The sequence below is a fragment of the Ochotona princeps genome, chromosome 16, assembly GCF_030435755.1.
Source record: "Ochotona princeps isolate mOchPri1 chromosome 16, mOchPri1.hap1, whole genome shotgun sequence".
Lineage (NCBI taxonomy): Eukaryota > Metazoa > Chordata > Mammalia > Lagomorpha > Ochotonidae > Ochotona > Ochotona princeps.
This window is the reverse complement of record NC_080847.1, coordinates 49,280,407-49,301,728: the sequence shown is the minus strand read 5'-3', so window position 1 is coordinate 49,301,728 and position 21,322 is coordinate 49,280,407. Positions and strand designations below refer to the sequence as shown.

The 21,322-nt window shown below is 56.3% G+C and overlaps 1 protein-coding gene across 1 annotated transcript in view; it reads right to left on the bottom strand.

Annotated features, from left to right (window-relative positions):
* RYR1 (ryanodine receptor 1) overlaps positions 1-21,322 on the bottom strand; it is a 101,359-nt gene that overhangs the window by 39,186 nt on the left and 40,851 nt on the right. The window contains exons 38-68 of the mRNA XM_058674101.1: positions 19,887-20,033; positions 18,267-18,540; positions 17,149-17,263; positions 16,932-17,064; positions 16,471-16,565; positions 15,257-15,392; positions 14,856-15,042; positions 14,638-14,746; positions 14,171-14,291; positions 13,899-14,068; positions 13,256-13,476; positions 12,852-12,942; positions 11,922-12,062; positions 11,402-11,565; positions 11,220-11,298; positions 10,963-11,052; positions 10,433-10,573; positions 10,207-10,281; positions 10,042-10,117; positions 9,610-9,733; positions 8,961-9,076; positions 7,322-7,389; positions 7,103-7,224; positions 6,770-6,819; positions 6,477-6,537; positions 6,136-6,374; positions 4,712-4,793; positions 4,163-4,293; positions 2,976-3,308; positions 1,386-1,626; positions 35-122 (exon numbers count right to left, since the gene is read on the bottom strand). Coding sequence (XP_058530084.1) covers positions 35-122; positions 1,386-1,626; positions 2,976-3,308; positions 4,163-4,293; positions 4,712-4,793; positions 6,136-6,374; positions 6,477-6,537; positions 6,770-6,819; positions 7,103-7,224; positions 7,322-7,389; positions 8,961-9,076; positions 9,610-9,733; positions 10,042-10,117; positions 10,207-10,281; positions 10,433-10,573; positions 10,963-11,052; positions 11,220-11,298; positions 11,402-11,565; positions 11,922-12,062; positions 12,852-12,942; positions 13,256-13,476; positions 13,899-14,068; positions 14,171-14,291; positions 14,638-14,746; positions 14,856-15,042; positions 15,257-15,392; positions 16,471-16,565; positions 16,932-17,064; positions 17,149-17,263; positions 18,267-18,540; positions 19,887-20,033 — 4,220 coding nt within the window. The remainder of the gene's footprint in view (positions 1-34; positions 123-1,385; positions 1,627-2,975; positions 3,309-4,162; positions 4,294-4,711; positions 4,794-6,135; positions 6,375-6,476; positions 6,538-6,769; positions 6,820-7,102; positions 7,225-7,321; positions 7,390-8,960; positions 9,077-9,609; positions 9,734-10,041; positions 10,118-10,206; positions 10,282-10,432; positions 10,574-10,962; positions 11,053-11,219; positions 11,299-11,401; positions 11,566-11,921; positions 12,063-12,851; positions 12,943-13,255; positions 13,477-13,898; positions 14,069-14,170; positions 14,292-14,637; positions 14,747-14,855; positions 15,043-15,256; positions 15,393-16,470; positions 16,566-16,931; positions 17,065-17,148; positions 17,264-18,266; positions 18,541-19,886; positions 20,034-21,322) is intronic.

Genomic DNA, 21,322 nt, shown 5'->3' with positions numbered 1-21,322 from the left:
GGTGGAGGGCAGCGGTGGTGGGATGGGGACTCACGTGGGACTTGGACCAATAGATGAAGATCTCGCCCACCATCCGGAATAACTCCTCAGCACTGGGGTTGGGCTCCGTGAGCCAGTGTGCCCTGGGATGAGGAAAGGGAATGCTGTGGGCTGAGGGTGGCAGTCCCCAGGGGTACTGCCCAGGGGGAGAGACAGGGTCTCCTGGGGCCATCTGGAGGTTCAGGTGGACATGTCTACATTTTCAAACAACTATTCCTTTTCGGCACAAGGTTGGCACTCACATTTAGCGTTCCAACAGACACACCAAGAGTGGGTGCCGCTTGGTCCTCACGTGAGCACCCCTACATCTAGAAGCAGTTCTCAGAGACAACCTCGTGCCTCCTACAGCCCCACCCGCTTCCTGCGCCCCAATGATGACCCTTACCCTGCTGCTAGCCCATAAGCTACTTTTTTCTGGTCTCAACATCACAGAAATAAATAAGCTGACAGGTGCTCCATCCTGTCCCTCGGCTTAGCGCTTATGTCACCCACACAGCTGTGTCACCAGTCATCCACTCATCACTGTGTAATGTCCCTTTAGGTGCCTGGGACACAACTGTCCAGTCCTGCCAAGGGTCCACGCTCCCCTCTCAAGACGAGCAAGCAGGGGGAACAGAGGGGAGGAACAGAGGCATTTTTCCCTCTCTGATGGCTCAGTGGATTCTGCACACCCCAGCATCCCTCCCCTCTGCTCAGACAGGAACTGGAACCAAGCTCTGAGACCTGCAAGATGTGGAGCTTTCCCTCAGATCAAATGTAGCAAAAATGGAAAGCTTCTAGGTTCTCTCTAACCTCAACAGGGCAAGGGTGAGCCAGCAGTTCTCATAGCTTACTTGTGCTGACAAACCTTGTGACTGGGTTCAGCATTGGTTCAACTTGAATCAACACCAGGAATGGTACTTACGCAGCACATACATCACCCTTCCCATTTCTGCTCCCAGGGCAGACATAGTTAATCAATCACCAAACCCTTGATGTGACCTTAAAATCTATTTCAAACAGGATGGAGTGCACAGTTGAAACCGATTCACTCTCCCTGGATTAGGCTGCATCTCAGGGCTTATGGCTCTGAAAGCAGGAGTTGGGATGTCAGGGAGAGGCTAGTCATTTAATGATGCCTGCCCTTGTCATTTTACTCAAGGGCTGTGTTTCTAGGAGACAATGAGCTTGACCGGACCCAAACTAGTTTCCTTCCCTTAGTAATGGTGCAGGGCCACCAGACAGCCCCAGCCACCCAGGCCTGCTGACACAGTGTGAGTGGGAAAACAAACAGGCAGAAGCCAGAAGCGATGGGGTGGGGGAGGGGTTGTCAGAGGGTGGGGCGGGGCCAGCCAAGGCGGGCTGACCTGTTGTTGTCCACATAGCGGATGAGCAGTGGGTAGAGGGCGTATAGGTCCCGGCAGAGCACAGAGAACTCATCCCGCACCAGGAGCTCGCCCTCCTCGGCCTCCGCCTTGGCCTCCAGCCGCAGCTGCTCCTCTTCGGCTACGACCTTGCCCGCCCGCTTGCGCAGCCGCCCAATGGTGGGGATGAAGTGAGAGTGCAGGAGCTCAGGCCGTGCCCGGCTCACGATGGGCTGGGCAAACACTGTGGGACACAGGGTGGGGCACTCGGACCTGACCTCTGACCTAGCCCTCGCCCCCCCAACTTGAACCCAGCAGCACTAATCATTTGACCCCAGCTAACCCCTGACCCTCCTCTGATCCACTTCTGACCTTGGGCCAGGCTGACTTGACAGAGTCCCTAAACCCTGGTCTTAATTCTAACCCTGAACTGAACCAATGTTCCCATCCTGTGACACTGGCCTGACACAAGACCCTGACCTCTGACCATTGAATCCTCACCCTGGACTAACATGATCCTGACGTCAGCCTTTAATCTCTGACCCCCGGTGACGCAGATTCTTACTTCACCTTGTGGCTTTCCTTCCTTCCTTCCTTCCTTCCTTTCTTTCTTTCTTTCTTCTTGAAGATTTATTTATTTTTATTGCAAAGTCAGATATACAGAGAGGAGGAGAGACAGAGAGGAAGATCTTCCACCTGACGACTCACTCCCCAAGTGACCGCAATGGCCAGTGCTGTGCTGATCCGAAGCCAGGATCCAGGAGCCTTCCCCAGGTCTCCCACGCAGATGCAGGGTCCCAAGGCTTTGGGCCGTTCTAGATTGCTTTCCCAGGCCACAAGCAGGGAGTGGATGGGAAGCGGAGTTGCTGGGACTAGAACCGGTGCCCATATGGGATCCCGGCACGTTCAAGTCAAGGACTTTAGCCACTAGGTCACTGTGCTGGGCCGGACCTCTGGTTTCTTACTCCACCCTCCTGAACCCAGCCCCTCATCTCTAGCTTGACCCTAAACCAACACCCAGTTTCTGACACAGAACTGCCAATGCAGGAATCCCAGCAATTAAAGACTCATTTCTTGGGGTCTGCTTTGGTGCTGTGGCCAATGCTGGCATCTACTTCTGATGCAGGCCCTGGGGAGTGGCCGAAGAAAAGCAGCCAAAATGACTCAAGCATTTGGGCATCCACGTGGAAGATCTGGATGGAATTCCAGACTCCTGGCTTCTGCCTGGCCCAGCTGGTTAGGGGAGTGAACCCAGCAGATAGAAGATTCTCTCTCTGTAACTCTGATTCTCAAGTAACTAAGTCTTTATTAAAAAAGACTCTTTTCTTGACTTCTGACCTAGCTCCCTGACTGCGCACACTAGGGACCTGGGTATAAGATCCTTTGCATAAAGAACTCCAGCTCTGTCCCCGCTCATAACTACCGACCTAACCCTCGCTAACGCTCCAGGACCCAGAAAGCAGCAGGAGGGCACCAGAGTCCATCTACCCATCCCAGACCCTGTCAGCCTGGCATGTTGATCCCTGGCGACCCCCTGAACCCCCAAGCTTGAGGACGCTAACTTTGGCTCCTCTGAATCAGCCTGAGACCCACCAGCAAGCCGCTTCATCCAGGTGGCTTCATCGATGCCCAGGTTGTTGACAATGATGCGCAGGATGTTGCCCAACAGGGAGTTGAGGTGGTCAGACGTGACCGCAGTGCAGGGCGGGGGCGCCCCGGAGGGCAATGCAGGCGAGGGCGCCTCAGGCCCGCGCTCCCACCAGCGGGGCAGGTAACTGCACAGCATGGGCAGTGTGATCTCAATGACATGTGGCATCTCCGTGTAGCGAGCCCCGGACTCGGCCAGCCCCCCGATGTCTGCCATGAGCCGCTCCAGCACAGGGATGTCAGGGCACATCTCCTCCACGCTGTTGGGAAGCCCCAGGACTGGGGAGCAGGGGCAGGTCTGAGCATGCTGAGCCACCACCCTCAAGACCTCAAGGCCTGTTCATGCATCAGACACCCCTGCATAGGTCCCGGCTGGTTTCCCAAACCCCATTCTTCAGATCCTAACCCAAAACTCATGACCCCCTCAACTCTCACATTGACTCAACCACCCCCCAACACTCCACATCCCAAAAAACCCACCCAAGTTCTAGCCTCATACCTAGAAATCTTCACCTTAAGTCACCCCCATCCCTGGCCCATTGCCCCGCATCCTGGCTGGCTGCAAAGCAGTCACTCAAGACACCATCCTGCAGCCCAGCTTGCCCATGTCACCCTTCTGCATCCCACAGCTCACTGCCTGCTTGTCAACTCGTCTGCTCTGGGGCAGGCACCGGGTTCTGGGACTAGGGCACTACCCCAGAGATTATTCCAGAGATCCGTGCCTCCACCTAACCCTGTCTGGTCATCACTGAATCTCAGGGACCGAGGACAGCACCTTCATTACAGCAGGAAGGCAGTGAGCACTTGTTAAAGAAGCAGTGAACAGACTCATGTCTTCCTCTAAGCTTGCCACGCTGCTACAGCCATTAGCCAAAACTCAAGGGTCCTGGCAAGTCCCTGTGCACCCCCAAGCATGATGAAAGTCCTATGTCACCACCTCTAAAAGGAATCCCATAGCTCCAAGTTCCACCCTTGACCCCTCAGTTCTCCCTACAGCCTTGGGATGCACAAGCTCTGGGAGTCCCAGACATGGAACACCCCAACCCGGTGTAGGGGTGTTCCTTCAGCCTGGCATGGCCAGGATTCTGCCACAGCAGGCTCTACCCTGGGCCCAGCGCCCCACTGTCACTTACTGGCTCGCTCCCTGGGGGACTTGGTGGTGTACACCGAGCAGGCATTATACTCGTTCAGCTGAGGCTCCAAGAAGGCCACGGGCATGGCGGCTGCTAGGCGGGCCAGGCACTCCCCGAGGGCTGGTCGCAGTCTGCAGGAGGGGGCTGAGCATGAACTTTGGGCTCCTGGGGTCCAGGGCCTCCCCTCTCCCCCCGCCCATGCCCTGCTCCCATCCCCTCAGGGACCTCTTGCTCCACCTGTCATCCTGGCCCAGCCTGGGTCGCAGAGGCACTGTCAGTGCTCCTTCCTGACAGGAAGCCATCAGGCATCCTGGTCACCCAGAGCCACTTTCCCCCATCCCGTAGGTCCCCAACACTGGGTGGCCTGGGGCCTCTGAAACTGGCTGGTCCCGATTGTCCTCACATGGTCACTGTGTGGAACTGCAGTAGCCACTGCTGCGTCCACTGTGGTGCTTGCAGACTCTGCTCAGGTCCCGACCTGTCACCCACCCCTATGATCTTCCCCACAGTTCCATTCCTGGCTCCCAAACTATGGCTCCCTCTCCTTACTTTTCCACATAAGTATTCTTGGTGGTTCCCAGGGAGTAGATGCTGCACAGTGTTCGGTAGCAGGACACCTGAACGTCATCCACTTGGAGGAAGAGAGAGGGTCAGGGTGCCCATGGGTGATGACCACCACCAGGCATCCTCCCACCCGCCTCCCTCGCCCCTGAATGGGCAGGGCAGTAAGAGCAGAGGCTGCAGGGCCAGCCTGCTGGCTTGGTTTTGTTTAGCTATGTGACTTGAGCACAGACCAACTCCTTCCTAGCCTCCATTTTTTTTCGTGTCTACTCAGTGGGGGTAAATGTGGTGCCATCTTCACGGGGTGCTTGTGAAGATCCAGTGAGCCCACTGTTGAACAGGAACCAGAGCAGGGCCCATGGCAGGCACTCAGCAAAGGTGGGTGGTGGTCATTTTCCTTGGAGAGACCCCTGGGGTTGTTTGATGGAGAGCAACGGGTACTTCCTCCAGGAAAATGTAAGCATGCAACCCCAACTCAGATCTTAGGTAAGCCATGTGCCTCCCACAGGCCCAGTGAGGAACGCCCATTGTGTGGAAGCTATAGTGATGGGGGTCTTTCAGTACAGCTGCTGAGCACCGGGGCTGGCGCTGCGGCCTGGCATGTAAAGCCACCGTTGCCTTGCCAGCATCCCAGATGCATGCCGATTGGCATGTCAGCTGTTATGCCTCTGATTTAGGTTCTCTGCATCGTGTTGGAGACCTAGAGGAAGCTACTGGCTCCTGGCTTCAGATCAATCCAGCTCTGGCCCTTGCAGCCATATGAGGGGAGTGAGGTAGCAGACGGAAGACTCTCTCTCTCTCCCTGAGTAACACTGTTCTCCTTTGCTGAACACATACCCTTCTTAACTCGGCCTGCTACTTGCCAGGATTGGCTATGGTTTGAGTGATCCCCCAAGGGCACCTGTGCTGATTTGACCCCCCCCACCTCGGGCAGGATGAAGAGGGTGGGCATCTAATCTGATTGTGTTGTTTAGAGATGGGGTGTCAGGGAGGGGTGGTGATCAGGGAGCAGTCAGACCACCGAAGACAGATTAATCCTGGTAGCCATGAGAGAGAGAGATGCTTAAGGCTACAGACGCACACACATGTACCCCGTCTCTTGCCATGTGACGCCCTGCACAGCCTGAGGACTCTGCCAGCGGGAGGGCCACCAGCAGATGCAGGCCCTGGAGCCTCAAGGCCCTGGAGCTAAAGATACTTTTCTCTTTATGAAGCTTTAGAGCAACATAACAAGAACCAATATATTGGCGGAGGCACAAAAACAAAACAGAACCACATATTCATTGTGCGCTGTGACTGTAGCCATCCATCCACAGGGGAGAGGCAGTGCTGGCCCCGGGCCCACCCAACTCTGGCCCCGCCCACAGTCCGCCCAGGCTCCGCCCCCCGGCTGCAGGGTCAGCAGTCCTTACAGATGACGTCGTCTCCGAACTGGTGCTGCGCGATGTGCTGGAAGAGCGTGGTGAGGACAGGCAGCAGGGCCACGGTGGTGTAGGTGAGGTTCTGGCCCACGCCCTTCACCTGCGTGCGTGCCTGGGACACCTTGCCCAGCCGCAGGTTCTCCACCATCTTCTCAATGTCCTCTGAGGCACTCTCAAAGAAGGAGCGGAGGCCGGCCTTGACGATCTCGGGGCCTGATTTCATCACCGTCCTAGGAACAGGGGGTTGAGGAGACCCAGAGTCTCCACCCAAAGGGAGACGATGGGACAGCTTGGGCACCACTAGGGGCGCGGGGCACCGCTGGTTGCATTACCTGGCATCCAGGGAGCGGGCCAGGATGTGAAGACAGTTGACTACGGCTGGGGCGTCCGTGCCTAGGAGGGGCAGATGGTGGGTGGGAAGGGTGGGTGAAGGGGACCGCAGCTGCCTCCATGGCCACCCCAGCCCATCTCTCCCTAGTGAGCCCAGGATGCCACTGAGCTCCCAGCCACACCGGGCCCCCAAAGCCCCATGCATTTCCCTACATACAGTCTTCCAATGTCTGGAGACCCCAAGAGTGAGGTGGCAGGGATGGAGACACAGGCTCAGGCGAGCAGAGCTACTCACCAAAGAGAGAGACTCGGTGGCGAACAAGGGCGGCCAGCTTACAGAAGAGGCTACAGAAGGAGGAAGGGACAGGAGGGAGCGGTGCAGGGGGTGAGGGGCGCAGGACAGCGGGTAGGGCCAGGGGAGGGGAAGGAGAGTCCATGGCAGCGAGATGGACAAGCTGGATAGTCCCACTTAGGACAGCGGGACTCTGGCTTTCTGACCAGGCAGGTAGAACAACCCACACCCAGCACCCAGAATAAAGCACCCTGCCTCTTGCCCCCAAGAACCAAGTGTAGGAGGGAGGGGTCCAGAGTGACACCCCAGGTAGGTCAGAGGTCGCAGGCAACCAACCTGGTGATCATTTCCTTCTCCTTGTTGGAGGCGTGGCCCCCACTGCCCAGCACTTTGGCAGGCGTGGACAGGAAGTAGAGGCAGTGGTTGGTGAAGTACTGGTTGATCAAGGGGAGCAGGATCTGGGGAGAGGGGAGAAGATGGGGGCATGGGTGAGGGAGCAAGAGCCCACCCAGCCCCAGCCCCCACTGGGATCTAAGCAACACCCTCCACTCTCACCTTGGCAAAGAATTTAATCTCCTGCTCATGTGGGGACTTCTCCACTCGTCCGCTGCTGACCACAGCCTCTGTGGGGGAGGGTGAGAATGGAGTCATGGTGAGGGGGAAGAGGTGTCCTGGCAGCAGGGCAGAGTTAGGCACTGGTGGGAGATGTTTATCTGCTCTGGAGCCACCTCTGCTGACTTTGAAATAAACTTTGCATCCCTACCTTACATCTGAGGTCTCTGACTGCTGGATCAACCCCTTCCTGCATCCGGAAGTGGGGAAGAACCACCAGATCAGGGACCCTCTCCCTTCACCATCACCAGCCCTTTTCCTCCTGAATGTCCTTGTTGGCACCGAGCAAATTCAGAAGAAATGGATCAGGTCGATATGGACAGGGTTGAGTTCATTTTAAAATGGAACTCAGCAGAGCTGGCATCATGGTGTAGCAGGCTAAGCTTCTGCCTATGGCATTGGCGTCCCATATGAGTACTTGTTTGAGTCCCGGCTGCTCCACTTCTGATCCAGCTTCCTACTAATGGCCTGGGAAAGCATTCGAGGATGGCCCAAGTTTTTGAGACCTTGCACCTACTTGGGAGACCCCAAAGAAGCTCCTGCCTCCTGGCTTTGGATCGGCTCAGCTCTGGCCATCATAGCCATTAGGGAAGTGAACTAGCGGATGAAAGATCTCCCTCTCTCTTTCCTTCTCTCTGTCACTCTGCCTTTCTAATAAAAATAAAGCAAATCTTAAACAACAAAATAAAATGGAAATCAGATTCAAACAACAAGGGTGCCAGGAATAATAAATATTGCTAAAATAATAATGGTGGCATCATTCTCACAGGCCCCTCTCAACGTGGCTCCCCAACTGCACAGATGACAAGCCTCATCGAGGGTCACCCAGCAAGCAAGCATACTCCCCAACATCACAGATGAAGAAATGAAGCTGAAGGGGGCAGAACTGCCAAGGTGGCGTCCAGGTTTTAAGATGACATAGCGTGAGCCCTGCTCTCTCACTCATGTGGAGGGAAACTGGGGGCTTCAGGCAGTGGCTCTCAAGAGGAATGAGGTGTGTGTGTGTGTGGTGGGGGCAGGGGCTATGAGGGCAACCAGAAGGGGCTCAAGGCAGCTATGGTGATGTTGAAGTGACTTCTGCAGGCGGCGGAGAGCCTGATCTTTCCTTGGAGCTGCAGCTGCAGGAGAGCCAGAGTGCCACCTGTTCAGGCCTGTCACCCCTCGCCCTGCCCCCCCTTGGCCCCTCTGCTTCCAACCCACAGGCTTTCTAACACTTGGGCCAGGGACCATCTAAGACTTTTGCACTTGGGGACCCTCAGCTTGGAAGGAACAGGAAGCCTCCATGTTTTTCTTCTCCTGCCCTAGCCTGGATGGTTCACCCGGTCTCCCTGGAGTGCCCTGTTGAGCACGAACCACATCGTAACCGGCTAAGCGATCTGTTCACTTCTGATCCACCAGGGCTAAATCTGCCACAGGGAGGTGGACAGTGTCCCCACACCTACAACGGTGGCGACAGGTGCACCATGAACGCTCAGTCACTACCAGGTGAGCAGAGAAGGCAGAAACTCAAGCATGGCTTTCCTAGTGGATGGTGGGGCTAGTTTCTGCAAGGACAGTGGAAGTGGGGAGGGGTTCTCCCTACCCAGGTGGGCGATAAACTCCTGGGAAATGTCCATCCAGCGCAGCAACTGCTGCAGGAAGCCAAAGGCGAACCGCTTCTCGATAGAAGACGTGTCCAGCTCCATGTCCTTCAGGCCTCTGGGGGGAGAGGCGAAGAGGGGTCAGCCCAGATGCAGGCCTCATCCTATTACTCTGCTACTGCTGCACCAGCAGCTACCAGCTTTTCTGCCTCATCCCGGGTCCCAGCTCCTCTGTAGGCCGCACTCTGCTGTGTAAAACCTGGCCTATTAGTCTCCTGCCTGCCCTAACCACGCCTCTGCTCCCCAGGCTAAGCCCTGTTAACCTTCCATCTTTCTTAACCACGCCCCTCAGTCTCCCTCCTGCCCTAAGGTTGCTTCCAATTTGCCAGCCCACATCCTACTAACCACCATCTTCTGTAGCCACGCCCCACTGCCACTCTCCTTCCCTAACCGTGCCCCCCAAGCTCTCAGACCACGCCCCATTAGCCTCCCATATCCCATAGCCCCGCCCCTGGTCCCCACCATCCAGGCCACTCCCCATTAGGCTCCCATCCGGTCCTGCCTCACCATCCTTCTCCACACTGGCCCAGCCCGGGTTTCTGTAGCCGGGTCACCCCACTCCCCGCGCCCTTTGGTCTCCTGGCCCCATGCCTGGTGACCGCATAGCCGTTCATCTGCAGGAACTTGAGCAGCTCCTGGGCCTTCTCTCGATCTCGTGCTTTCTCCTTGGCTGTGAGCGTGTCGTAGGGGACCAGCAGCGGGTGGGTCCCACCACCTGAGGCAGACAAAGACCTGAAGTGTGGGTTCTGAAGAAGACCACGGCAGTGGCTCCTCGCGGTGCAGGTGAAGGTGGGGAAGAGAACAACACAAACACTGCCCTCTGCTGCTGGCTGCTCCTCGCCAGAGCTGGGGGTGGGGGGAACGCTGATACTGTTCCCATTCTACAGACCGAGAAACTGAGGGAATGTGAAAGCCACGATTCATCCAAAGCCTGTGACTTTGGGACCGGGGGAAGACAGCAGAGGGGGTGGAGGACCAGGAGCTGGTAGGGGGGGTGGGGAGGTGGGTAGATGGCATCCTCACCCTTGGCTTCCAGCTCCTGCTTCTTCTTTCGCCCCCACGTGTTGTGGTAATTTTCTGCCAGTTGTTCTGCCATGGCCTGGAGCAGATACAAGGAGTAACCCGGCCAGATGCAAAGGGACCCCACCCCCACCCCCTCACACCCCAAAGGAAGGGCCAGGCTCTGACCTGCAGCTCCCGGGACAGGGTGACTCCACTGAGGTCAGGGGGCTGGGGGTTGTAGCCTTCTCGGGCATCATAGGTCTGAGAGGACAAGGGGTGATCAGGGCTTGACCGATTTGCTGGCCATCCCACCCAGGTTCCAGCAGCACCCCCATTCTGCCCAGCCCCACCCTGCCTTGGCCCCGCCCCTTCTCTAGACCCTCCCCCCCTGCAACCCTGGCCCTGCCTCCACCTGGGCACTCTGGGAAATCTTGCGTGTCTTTTTCTTCTCTGTCTTCTCCTCCTCACCCTCCCGGGCCTTCTCTATCGTCCACTCCCAGGCGATCATGGCCTTCAAGGATTCCTTTATGGGCCAGCGGTAAATCTCTTTGTCCTTGAGCAGACCAGAGGGAGCAGAGTTGGTGGAATGAAGTCAGAGCAAAGTGAAGGGTGTGGAGAGGAAGGTGCCCCCCACCCCCAGCCTCACTGACTTCCCCTGTCCCGGATTTGAATCCAGATCTCTTCCCTGCTTGTGGCAGAGCACCCCAAACACCGTCATTGTCTACAACGAAATCCTAAATCCCAGAATCCAGTCCACTGACTCTAGAAGGAACTCTGGGAATCAGGCCCACGGAACCAAATGTGAGTGCAGGCGGTCTGCAGACAGGGCACCCTAACCCGGCTGCTCCCCCTGACAGATGCAAGTCCGAGAAGCTGCCTCCCAGAACCCCCAAACTGCAGGTTAATTCTGATGCATAATCCTGAACCCCAAAGGTTGGTTACCTTCTCTGAAAACGTCTTGTAGGGCCTCAGCATGGGGTGGGTCTTCAGTTCTTCATCTATGTTCTCTCCATAGGACCAGCTGTTCTGGATCTAGAGTGAGAAGGAAAGGCAGGATGCAGGGGGAGGCATGGTGAGGGGTAAGCCTGGGAGGATCTGAAGGCTCCAGAGAAACCTGGGGTGAAGGGGTTAGGGCAGACTAGAGTCTGGGGCCAGCCAGCAGGGATGGAGGGCCCTGGGAAGAGAGGGCCAAGGCTGACCTTGTCGAAGGCCCACTTCTCGTGTGTGTACTCTGCAAACTTGTTGATGAAGGAGTCCAGCTTCTCCGGGATGATCACACTGTGGGTGGGGGCAGGGTGCACAGATGGTGGGGATGGGCCCCCCATCCACTCCCCATTCTCCCTTGGCTACCCCACCCCTGCTTCCTACCCCCAGGCCTCACTTGAGGGTCTCCACCGGCCGAGGGTCAAAGTTGCCTTCAGCGTCCACTGTGGCCTTCTTCTCTGCCTTGGAAGAATAGGAGGCATCCACGTAGTCGGGGGGCAGGGCCCCCGCGATGGCACACAGACAAGGCATGGCCATGCGGTACAGCTCCTGGTCGTACTTCTGTGGGTGCCAGGTGTAGGGTGGGACCGAGGGTAAGGTCACTGGGTGCAATCTCTGACTCACACCGTCTATTCATCTCCTTTCGGAATCCACACATCTCAGACCTAACTGAAGCCCCACAATGCCTCCACACCCTCTCTCTCTCCAAGTCCCCAAGCAAGAGGGCCATCCCTGTTCTATAAATGCCTCCCCCCAATCCACAGATTTGCCTACACACACACACACACACACACACACACCCCTGCCTCCCTCTTTGGACCCCTCAAATTTAGGAATTCTGTTCTGGATCCCCCAAGTGTAGACGCTCAGCCTTCCACAAGGTCCCCTTCCTCAACCCCCAACCCAGGTACCCAGACCTTATGGGCCAGAGAGTCGAATATGCCCCAGAAGAGTTTGCGTGTGAGGTGCAGCTCCTCCTCTGAGGTGACCCCAAAGTTAGCCCAGCCCGTGGGGAGGCAGTAGTACTTCCAGCAGCGCTCATAGTGGTTGGTGAGGAGCTGAGCACAAACGAGATGGGGAAGAGGTAAGCAAATTAAGTCCAGGAGGCAGAGGGATGTTGGTGCTTCAAAATTATGGTGAAAGTGTGGGCCATGCAAGTGACATGGAAGGAGCTATTTGTTTATTGAGGAATGGTCCCTGACAGTTTATTATGCAAATCTGGTGTTCTAATTTAAAGTCTGGATGAGCAGTAAGCTAGAGCTGGGTTTGTCTGGAATTGCTATACAGAAATAAGCATGCTAATATTACTCCATGCATAGGGTGACACGCAAGTGGACATATGGCTGGAGTTATCAAACTCATGCAAATGAGCACGCTAACTAGAAACACAGGCAGCACCCCATGCAAATGTATGGTAATTGAAAAGAAGGCCTCTACCATCGAATATGCAAATCTAAAATAGAGGCTGATTTAAACGCATTATGTACGACAGTGGGCATACTGAGCTGGGATATCTCCACATGCAAATTAACATGCAAATGAAAAGACAGGAGAGATAGTGTGCAAATATTCAGAATAGCTGTGATAACTGTTTATTCAAATATATGCACTCATTTAAATAGTGGAAGGGCTGGTAGTGTGGGCATGCAAATAAACATACTAATTAGAGAGAGCGGTATGCCCATGCAAATGTATGCTAATTGAGGCGGGGGCTGGCTCGCTGCTAGGCAAATTAAACGTTAATTAGAGGATAGAATCGCATCAGTGACAGGAAGCCAATGTCCTGGGAATCCTAGAACACACATGAGGATGCTAAGAGGTTTCTGGCAATGAACCCGTGGGCACACCTTGAGCGGCATCTTGGCAAACTCGTTCAGGATTGGCACGTCGAACACCAGGCGCCGCAGCAGGTGCTGCAGCATGGATGGGCGGATGTACCTGTGGGGAGGCAAGCTCAGGATGCTGGGATCGGTCCCTGGAAGCCACAGTCACTTGGTCCTGCTTTGCCCACTCTGGCCCCATACTGCCAGACTTGGCCCCGCCCAGTCCTGCCAGGTCTGGCTCCGCCCAGCCCCATCAGGCCCCACCCCTCCCAATTCGGCCCCGCCCCACCCACCCTGGGGGTGGGCCTCTTTCGGCCTACCCAGCTTGGCTCCGCCTAGTCCTGCCAGGCCCCACCCCTCCTGGCTGGCCTGGCTCCGCCTTGTCCTAACAGGCCCCGCCCTCCCATTCTGGCCCCGCCCAACCCCACCTGCACAGAGCCATGAGGCAGTCCTCGATGACGTCACGCTGCGCCTTGGTGAGCGAGCGGCCCCGCGACAGGCGGTACACGGTGTGCAGCATGGAGTCCACCATGATGGCGCGGTGCTCCGTGCCCGCAAAGAGTGGCGCGCACTTGGTGATGAGCGGCAGCACAGCCAGGCACAGGTACCGGTTCAGTGCCAGAGCCATCTCCGTGGTGCTGAAGGTGGCCTGGGCACAGGATGAGGGAGTCAGGCCCACTGCACCCCCTCAGTCCCCCTAACACTTGGGTTACCCTGACAGCCATCCTGGGCCACTCTGGTCTCTACTCTTTCAGTCTACTCTCCCTCCGCTCTGAACACATACACAAGATTAACTCTCACCCAGCTTCCTCCATTCTGAAGATCCCAGGAGCCCTTTGCAGCTTGTCCCCCTCTAACCCTCACCATTCTGCAGCCATATTTCCATGCAAGCCCATGCCCAAGCTGTGTAACCCACTGACACCTACATGTTACTGCCCAGCCAACCATGGACTGCCCTGGACTTCTGTCTGACAGAAGTCAGACCCACTTAAGAGAGCAGCAGCCTCTTCACATTCCTGACTAGCACTCTCTGGCCATTTCCAAACCCACTGGCTGGCCAGGACTGCTCACCGTGTCCAGCGAGGCTGCAGCCCTCATGTCAGGCAAGAAGCCCACATCCAGCACATGCAGCAGGAAGTCCTGGTTCTCGATGCCATACACACGGTCCAGGAAGAGCACCATGGAAGCCTTGTGGTCCGGCACGAAGGACGCCGACATCTTGGGCTGCACCAGAGCCCCATCTGCAGGCACGGTGGGTTATGAGGGGGGTCGTCACGGGCGCCTCTTTGGCCTCTCAGCTCCCCTCCTCCCTCCTCCCCTGCCACATCCTGTCCGCTCTGCACCTTTGCCCAGGGTTGGGATCTGCAGGGGGAGACTGATGATGCCCACGAGATCGTCTAGGGGCACGAGGGAGCGAAGGATGGCACGGATCCTCAGGGCTTCACCCTTGCCGGCTTGGATGAGCTGGAGGCAGGTGGGTAGAAGAACACTGAGCACCCAGCACCCTGCTGGTCATTGCTCTGTGTCATCCCATTCCTGACACACCAACGTGGGAGGGGTGTCAGGGGGAGCAGCCTCCTTCCCAAGGAGCTCACAAGCCCCTGCCTCTGTCCCCGTGTAGCTGTCATTGCTCCCCCGACCATCTGTAAGCCCCACTTTTCCCCTCACAGGAGCATACACTGTGAGATCAGGCCCTGGCTCGCCACTGCACTGCCCCAGCTTAGGACCACCCATAAGGAGACAGATCCACCTGCGTGAGCACCTCCAAGCCCCGCCCCTGCCTCACCCAGCCCAGCTGCCCAAGGCTCACATGCATCTCTGGTGCGCAGCGGCCCAGCAGGTCGATCAGGGCAGCATAGAAGGACATGATGGCGTGGCCCAGGTGCACGCGATTTTCTTCAGGGGGCTCCTCCCCAAAGCTGCAGGACAGGGAAGCAACTGGGGCGTGAACCCTGGGGACTTGTGGGCTTATAGGGGCATGGTGAGGGTTTGTGGTTTATTAGGGAGGGGGTGGCCAGGGAGACTCACTGTTCGCGCCGCCGGTCCCTGCGGACGCCTGGGCCATCCCTTGCAGGGTCCTCCGAGATGCGAATGGCCTCCTCAATGGCGGCCAGCAGCCCAGAGCCACCCTCACCGCGCAGGGCAGGCCCAAAGCACTCAGGTTTGCGAATGAGCAGCCGCACCACCACGTTGGCATTCTCCTCCACGCTCTCACCTGGCCCAGCGGATCCAGAGGGCTCATGAGCTACCACCTAGGGACTCCTCGCCCTAATGTCCCCAAGTCTTTGCTGGCCCCCAAGTCCTGGCCCCAAAGCCCCAATGCCCAGCTGAGGCCTGTGGTTCTGGGCAGGGATTGTCACACCCTGCCCCCCGGAGGACTCAGCCAGTGACCCCACGCCTGCTGCCGTGCCAGGCCACCCCTGGCTCACCGTTGACGAAGACAGCAAAGCGCAGGAAGTCCAGGTAGCGCTCGCCACCGCAGGGATTCCAGCCGATGTCAGGGTAGCCTTTGGCCAGCAGCATCGAACAGCTCTGCAGGCCGCAGCCTGCCAGATAGGATACGACCTGCAGGTGGGAGAAGACTCCCTAGGCTCAGGTGTCTGCCTATTTGAGCCAATTCTTCCTTTAACAAAGGAACCTGTCCTGTCCCCCCTACTCTGTCCGCCCGGCCCATCGCAGCAGCCCAGCCCTGGGCTCCTGGCTCTTACCTTCTCCCTTTCCCTCTGTCAGGTCCCCACAGACACCTGGGAACACCTGATCAGGTCCCTCCTCTGCCTCAGGATATAAGCCTGCCGTCCTTGCTACAACCACGCATGGCCTGTCTTTGTTACTTCTCGCCACTGCTCCAGCCACTGCACCTCATCGCCTCTGCTCCAACCACACCAGTCTCTCTCTCTCTCTTCTCCTCAGACTCAGAAGGTCTGCTCCTGCTTCAGGGCCTCGGCACCTGCTGTGTCCCCTCCCCTTAATGTCCACCTGCTCTCTCACCTCCTTTGGGATTCACTCCATCCTGAGATTTTCTCAGAAACATCCTGCTGAAACTCCACCGACACTTGATTTTTTCTCTCTCATCATTAATGCACTCTATCTCTTATTCACTTAGATTATTTCTCTCCTATCCTCCCTACCAGAAGGTCAAGTGCAAGAGGAGACAGGGAGCACTAGCGGTCCTCCCCTCCCGATGTGGGCAGATCCCCAAGGTCATCACACAATTGCTATCCATCCGGTGGATCCTGATCTAATGGCAGCTCACCCACCCTGAGCGCTGTGTTCGGATGTGACTATGAGAAGGAGCTGTTTGTGCCTCAGAACAGTGCTAGGAAATCGCTCCCAGATCAGCACACAGATAATGCCATGTCCAATGCCACAGACGGAAGCAGAGGAGCAGAACTCAGCTTGCTGACACCGCCCCCCAGGCCCAGGCAAGTCCCCACTGCACGTGGATATGGGGGCACAGAGAGCCAAGACAGATTGCCAAAGCCTCCTTCCTTCCCCAAGCTGGGAGTGGGCACCTCCCAAAGGAACACTGGGTATACCACATTGCCCCCCGCCCCGATGCAGCCCTAGACCATCCAACATGGCCCTCCAGAATGAGTTCAGAACCAGCAGGTTCCCCAAGCGGTGAGGCCTATTCCTCACGTACCTTTTCCAAGTCCTGCTCCTGCAACGCCAAGGCTAACTCGTTGTTGTCAATAACAGAGGCGGCAGCCACGTCCAGGGGTGTGGAACCTTGCATCCCTGTGGGCATAAGAGGTATAAAGGAGATTTCACTCCCGCTTACCTCACCTCCTCTGGGAAGCCCTCCCTGACCATCCCTTTTCCAGCCTGCATCAGCTGTCTCTCCTGATCTAAACACTCCAGGCAGTGAGTGTCCACCCTTTCCTGCTGCCCTGGGAGCTCAGGGAGGGCCAGCGAGAGCTGTGTGGGACACTCTTGGCCCCCCGCACTGCACATGACAGAGCAGCTGAGAGCGAGGGTTATCTGAACAACAGCAGGACTAAGTGAGCAGCAGAAAGCAATAGGCCTGGGCGCATTGCGGGGAGCTGTTGCAGGGCCCGGGGGTGGGGGGACCTCATCCAGGCCCAGGAACAGGGGCTCCCTCACCCAGACCAATGCTGCTGTTCTCCAGCAGGTAGCTCAGGTGGTCAAACATGGAGCGCTGGTTCTGCCTGCTGATGCGGCAGAAGTAGCAGAGGAAGCGGCAGCAGCTGGTCACCATCTTGGGGAAGCGGATCTCCTGCAGGCCGGCAGGGGGCGGGGGTCACGGCCTGCCCCATTGCAGCCCTGCCCTGAGTCCCCCCGGCCCACACAAGTCCCTTACCTTGGTTTCACCACCCCCCAGCACATTCACCATGACCTCCATGACGGTCTCGTGCATGCCCAGGGCCCTCATCAGGTTCGGGTGTTGGTAGAAGACTTTGTTGTTCATGATGTTCCTAGGGAACATGGGATCATGATGGGGTGCATGAGGTCATGATGGAGTGGGGCCCAGTCCTGGGAGCAACACGGCTACCATTGGGAAAACACAGCATCCATTGACCTCTCGCTGTGTGCCCGGCACTACCCCCATTATAGAGCTGCACTCAGCCGATCTTTATGTCCACTCTTGGAGGAGAGATCTGTGATGATTCACATTTCATGGACAGCAGACTGAGTGTCACTCAGCAGGTGTCATGCTGCCCACCATATCCCTCAGTACTCAGAAAGGGCCTGGGACACAGTAGGCATAAATGCTTGCTGAATGAAGGAGACACATCTGACACTGAGTGCTCAATCCCCCTGGAGCCACTGTTGTAAGCCTTACACACCTGGGCTCACCAAAGCCCCACAGCTCCAGTGGCAGGCGTGGCCCTTTCCCTGCTATGGATGAGGCCACTGGGGCTCAGGCAGGGTAACCGTGAGGCCAAGAGTCACAGGGCTCGGAGAAGAGGTCAGGGAAGGAGGCAGTACCCAGGGAGATCAGTTAGCTGCTGGGAGAAGGAGCGGTTACCCTGCAGAGGGGCCAGATGTTCCAGAAGGTGTTACTGTATGCAGTTCATGCTACCAGGGAGGTTTGCTAGAATTAGAAGGCAAGTAAAGTGAGGAGGGGCTATGCAAAGCAAGGGAGAAGTATGATGTAAAAGAGGAGGGGCTATGTAAAGTAAGAGGAAAGTGCAGTATGTAAAATAAGGGGAGGAAGTACACAAAACAAGAGGACTGTGGCAGGTAAAATAAGGGGAAGGGATATGCATAATAAAAAAGGTAGAGTAAAGGGAGGGACTAGAGGTAGGGTATGTAAAGTAGGAGGAGGAGCTGTACAAAGCAAGAGAGAATTGCAGCATACAAAATAAGGGGAGGGACTACACAAAGTGAGAGGGTGTGACATGTAAATTAAGGTGAGGGTTATGCAAATTAAACGAGGCGGGTATATGCCGAGTAAGGGGAGGAGCAGTGCCTCACCCAATGCTCTGGATCATGAGGTTCTCCTCCTGGGGGCCCATCTGCACGATGAGCAGGGAGCGGATCTGGCCGAGGCACTCGAGCAGGCTCATGGTGTCCTCCACTGAGGATGGCGAGATGGTGTATGCCCGGGGCAGGGCACGCAGCAGCTCGCCGAGTCCATCGTACTGCCGGTGGAGGAGGCTAAACATGGCCCGCACCAGCTCCGGGCTCTGCACGTAGTCTTCCTGGGCCCAGCGCACCACCATGTGGGACACCAGCTCCTGCAGGGACTCTGGGAAGGGAACTTGAGGGTCAGAGCCCTGTGCCGGGGTGGCAGCTCAGCATTTGGAGCGCTGAGCCAGAACCGCGGGGAGGGGCTTCCCTGTGACCTCCCCCAACTCAGGTGAGCAGCTGCTAAATTCCAGTAGATGTTTTTTTTCTGTCATCCCCAGAACTTCCCTGTCCACTTCCACCTGATCCCAGACCATAAACACCTAGATTTCAAGAGGAAACACCACTGCAAATCACCAGAGAGCCATCAATGCGTGGCACCTGGCGCCCATGACAGTGCGGGGTCCGTCTGTTCTGTGACATCACTGCTGATGTTTGTGAAACAGCAGACCCAGAGAGAACTCGCATGTGCCTGAGGATCCCTTGAAGATGTCCCATTAGCTTTGTAGCTCCCTTTCCCCAGAAAGCAACCTGAGCTGTAGCTCCCCTGCACCCAGCATCCGCTGGGCTCTGTCTGCCTTCCCATCCAGCTCTTTTCCTTCATGGAATTTCCAGAGTTGCAGGGTTAGCACTGAACGATGCTGCTGATTCGTGACTGTATCTTGCCGATTCTAATTCCCTGCAGTGGCCCTGTCACCTCCCACCCTGGTCTCTTACCACTTGTCCCTTCATTCACTCCGCACCAGCTACCCTGGCCTCCAAGTCCCTCAAGCGTGTCCCTGCCTCAGACCCTTGGCACCCATCATCCCTCTCCAGATCTGTGCACACCTCCCTCCCCACCCCACACACACACCTCAGCCACCTTCATGCCTCTCCCACCTCTCGCTCAGGTTTATTTGTCCCCTTGGCACCCATGGCCACCTAGCACAGGTACTTCCACATGTGTGTTCGTTAGAATATTCTGAAGCCCTTGAAGCCAGAAGCGTTGAATTCTCCCTTTTGCCACACTCCTTGGCTTGACTAACAGTGACCAGCCAGGTGTCAGCCCCAGAAGGGTTTGGCAATTATTGCAGCATTAAAACCTGTGCCCCATGTGGGCTAACAGAGAGTTGGCACAGTGACAAGGAATGGCTCAGTAGTGACCAGGGCTGCTTTCGTAATTGCCCAGCCTGACAGCAGTCGTCTCAGCCCTAGAGCCGTGAGGCACCAGAAAAGCCCTGGGAACACAGAAACCACGGCCATGCAGGATGCAGGCTGAACGCCACACTGGTCCAGCACACACACACTGTGCAGGCCTACACTGAAGCCACAGGGGTGCCTAGCCCCCAGCCCCTGGCTGTTCCCCCAACTGCTGCCTCTCACCAGCCCACCCTGGCCTTCCTTCCTCCTCACAGCCCAGCTCCGCATTGCAGACAGAGGCTCCCCAGGCACGCCCCCTGCCCACCCCATGGCTGCCACAGTCCTCACGGGGTTTGCTCTCCTCCGCTGGTGGCTCCTCCTCGGGTTTCTCCTCCTTCTTCTTCACCAGCCGCACCTTCTCCAACAGGCTCATCAGGCGGCTGCCCAGCGTGGTCTCCTCCTCTGGCTCTTCCTCCTCCCCCTCCAGCTGAATTCCTGGTTGGGTGTGGGGATGGGAAGGTGGGAAGATCATTCATCTTGGTTCACTCACTTCATTCTTTCAGCTGCTCGTTCACACATACACTCATGGAGGTCTTCCACTTCTTGCTGTATATGTTCCTATGCTTGTTCATTTATGTTTATATGAAGCATTTGCCTTTTAATTCAGCTATTGCAAATGTATTTGAATAAATAAATGAAGAGGTCAGTGTTGGCAGCACAGCAGCCTAAGCTGCTGCTTGTGAAGCCAGTATTTCATGTCAAAATGCCAGCTCTGCTCCACTTCTGATCTGGCTTCCTGTCAATGAGCCTGGGAAAGCAGCAGAGGATGGACCAAGTAGCTGGGCCCCTGCCACCTCCTGAGAAAACTAGAGTTCCAATCTCCTGGTTTCAGCCTGACCTATGCAAGGCTGTTGTATGGGGAGGTGAACCAGTGGATAGAAAACTCCTCTCTGTTTCCCTCTCTGCCATTCTGTGTTTCAAATCAGTTAAGAAAGAAAGAGAGCTTTGGAAAAGAAGCATGGTCTTTCCCAAAGTTCTTTATAAATATATATATATATATATATATATATATATATATATATTTAAGATTTATTTATTTTTATTGGAAAGTCAGATATACAGAGAGGAGGAGAGACAGAGAGGAAGATCTTCCATCCAATGATTCACTCCCCAAGTGAGCCGCAACGGCCGGTGCGCGCCCATCCGAAGCCGGGAACCTGGAACCTCTTCCAGGTCTCCCACGTGGGTGCAGGGTCCCAATGCATTGGGCCGTCCTCGACTGCTTTCCCAGACCACAAGCAGGGAGCTGGATGGGAAGTGGAGCTGCCGGGATTAGAACCGGCGCCCATATGGGATCCCGGGGCGTTCAAGGCAAGGACTTTAGCCGCTAGGCCACGCCGCCAGGCCCTCCCAAAGCTCTTTAAAAAAAATAATAAAATGGAGCCCAAGTGCGATGGCTCAGTGGTTACATCGCTGCCTTGCAAACATCACCAGGATCCCATATAGGCATTGGTTTGTGTCTCAATGCTCCTCTTCTGAAGTGGACTCCCTGCTTGTGGTCTGGGAAAGCAGCAGCAGGTGGCCCAAATCCTTGGGATCCTGCACCCATTTGGGAGACCTGCAAGAGGCTCCTGGCTCCTGGCTTCATACTGGCTCATCCCCAACAATTGTGGCCACTTGGGGTATGAACCAGTGGATGGAAGATCTTTCTCCCTCTGTCTCTCCTTCTCTATATATTTCTGCATCTCCAATAAAAATAAATAAATCTTTTTTTTAAAAAAGAG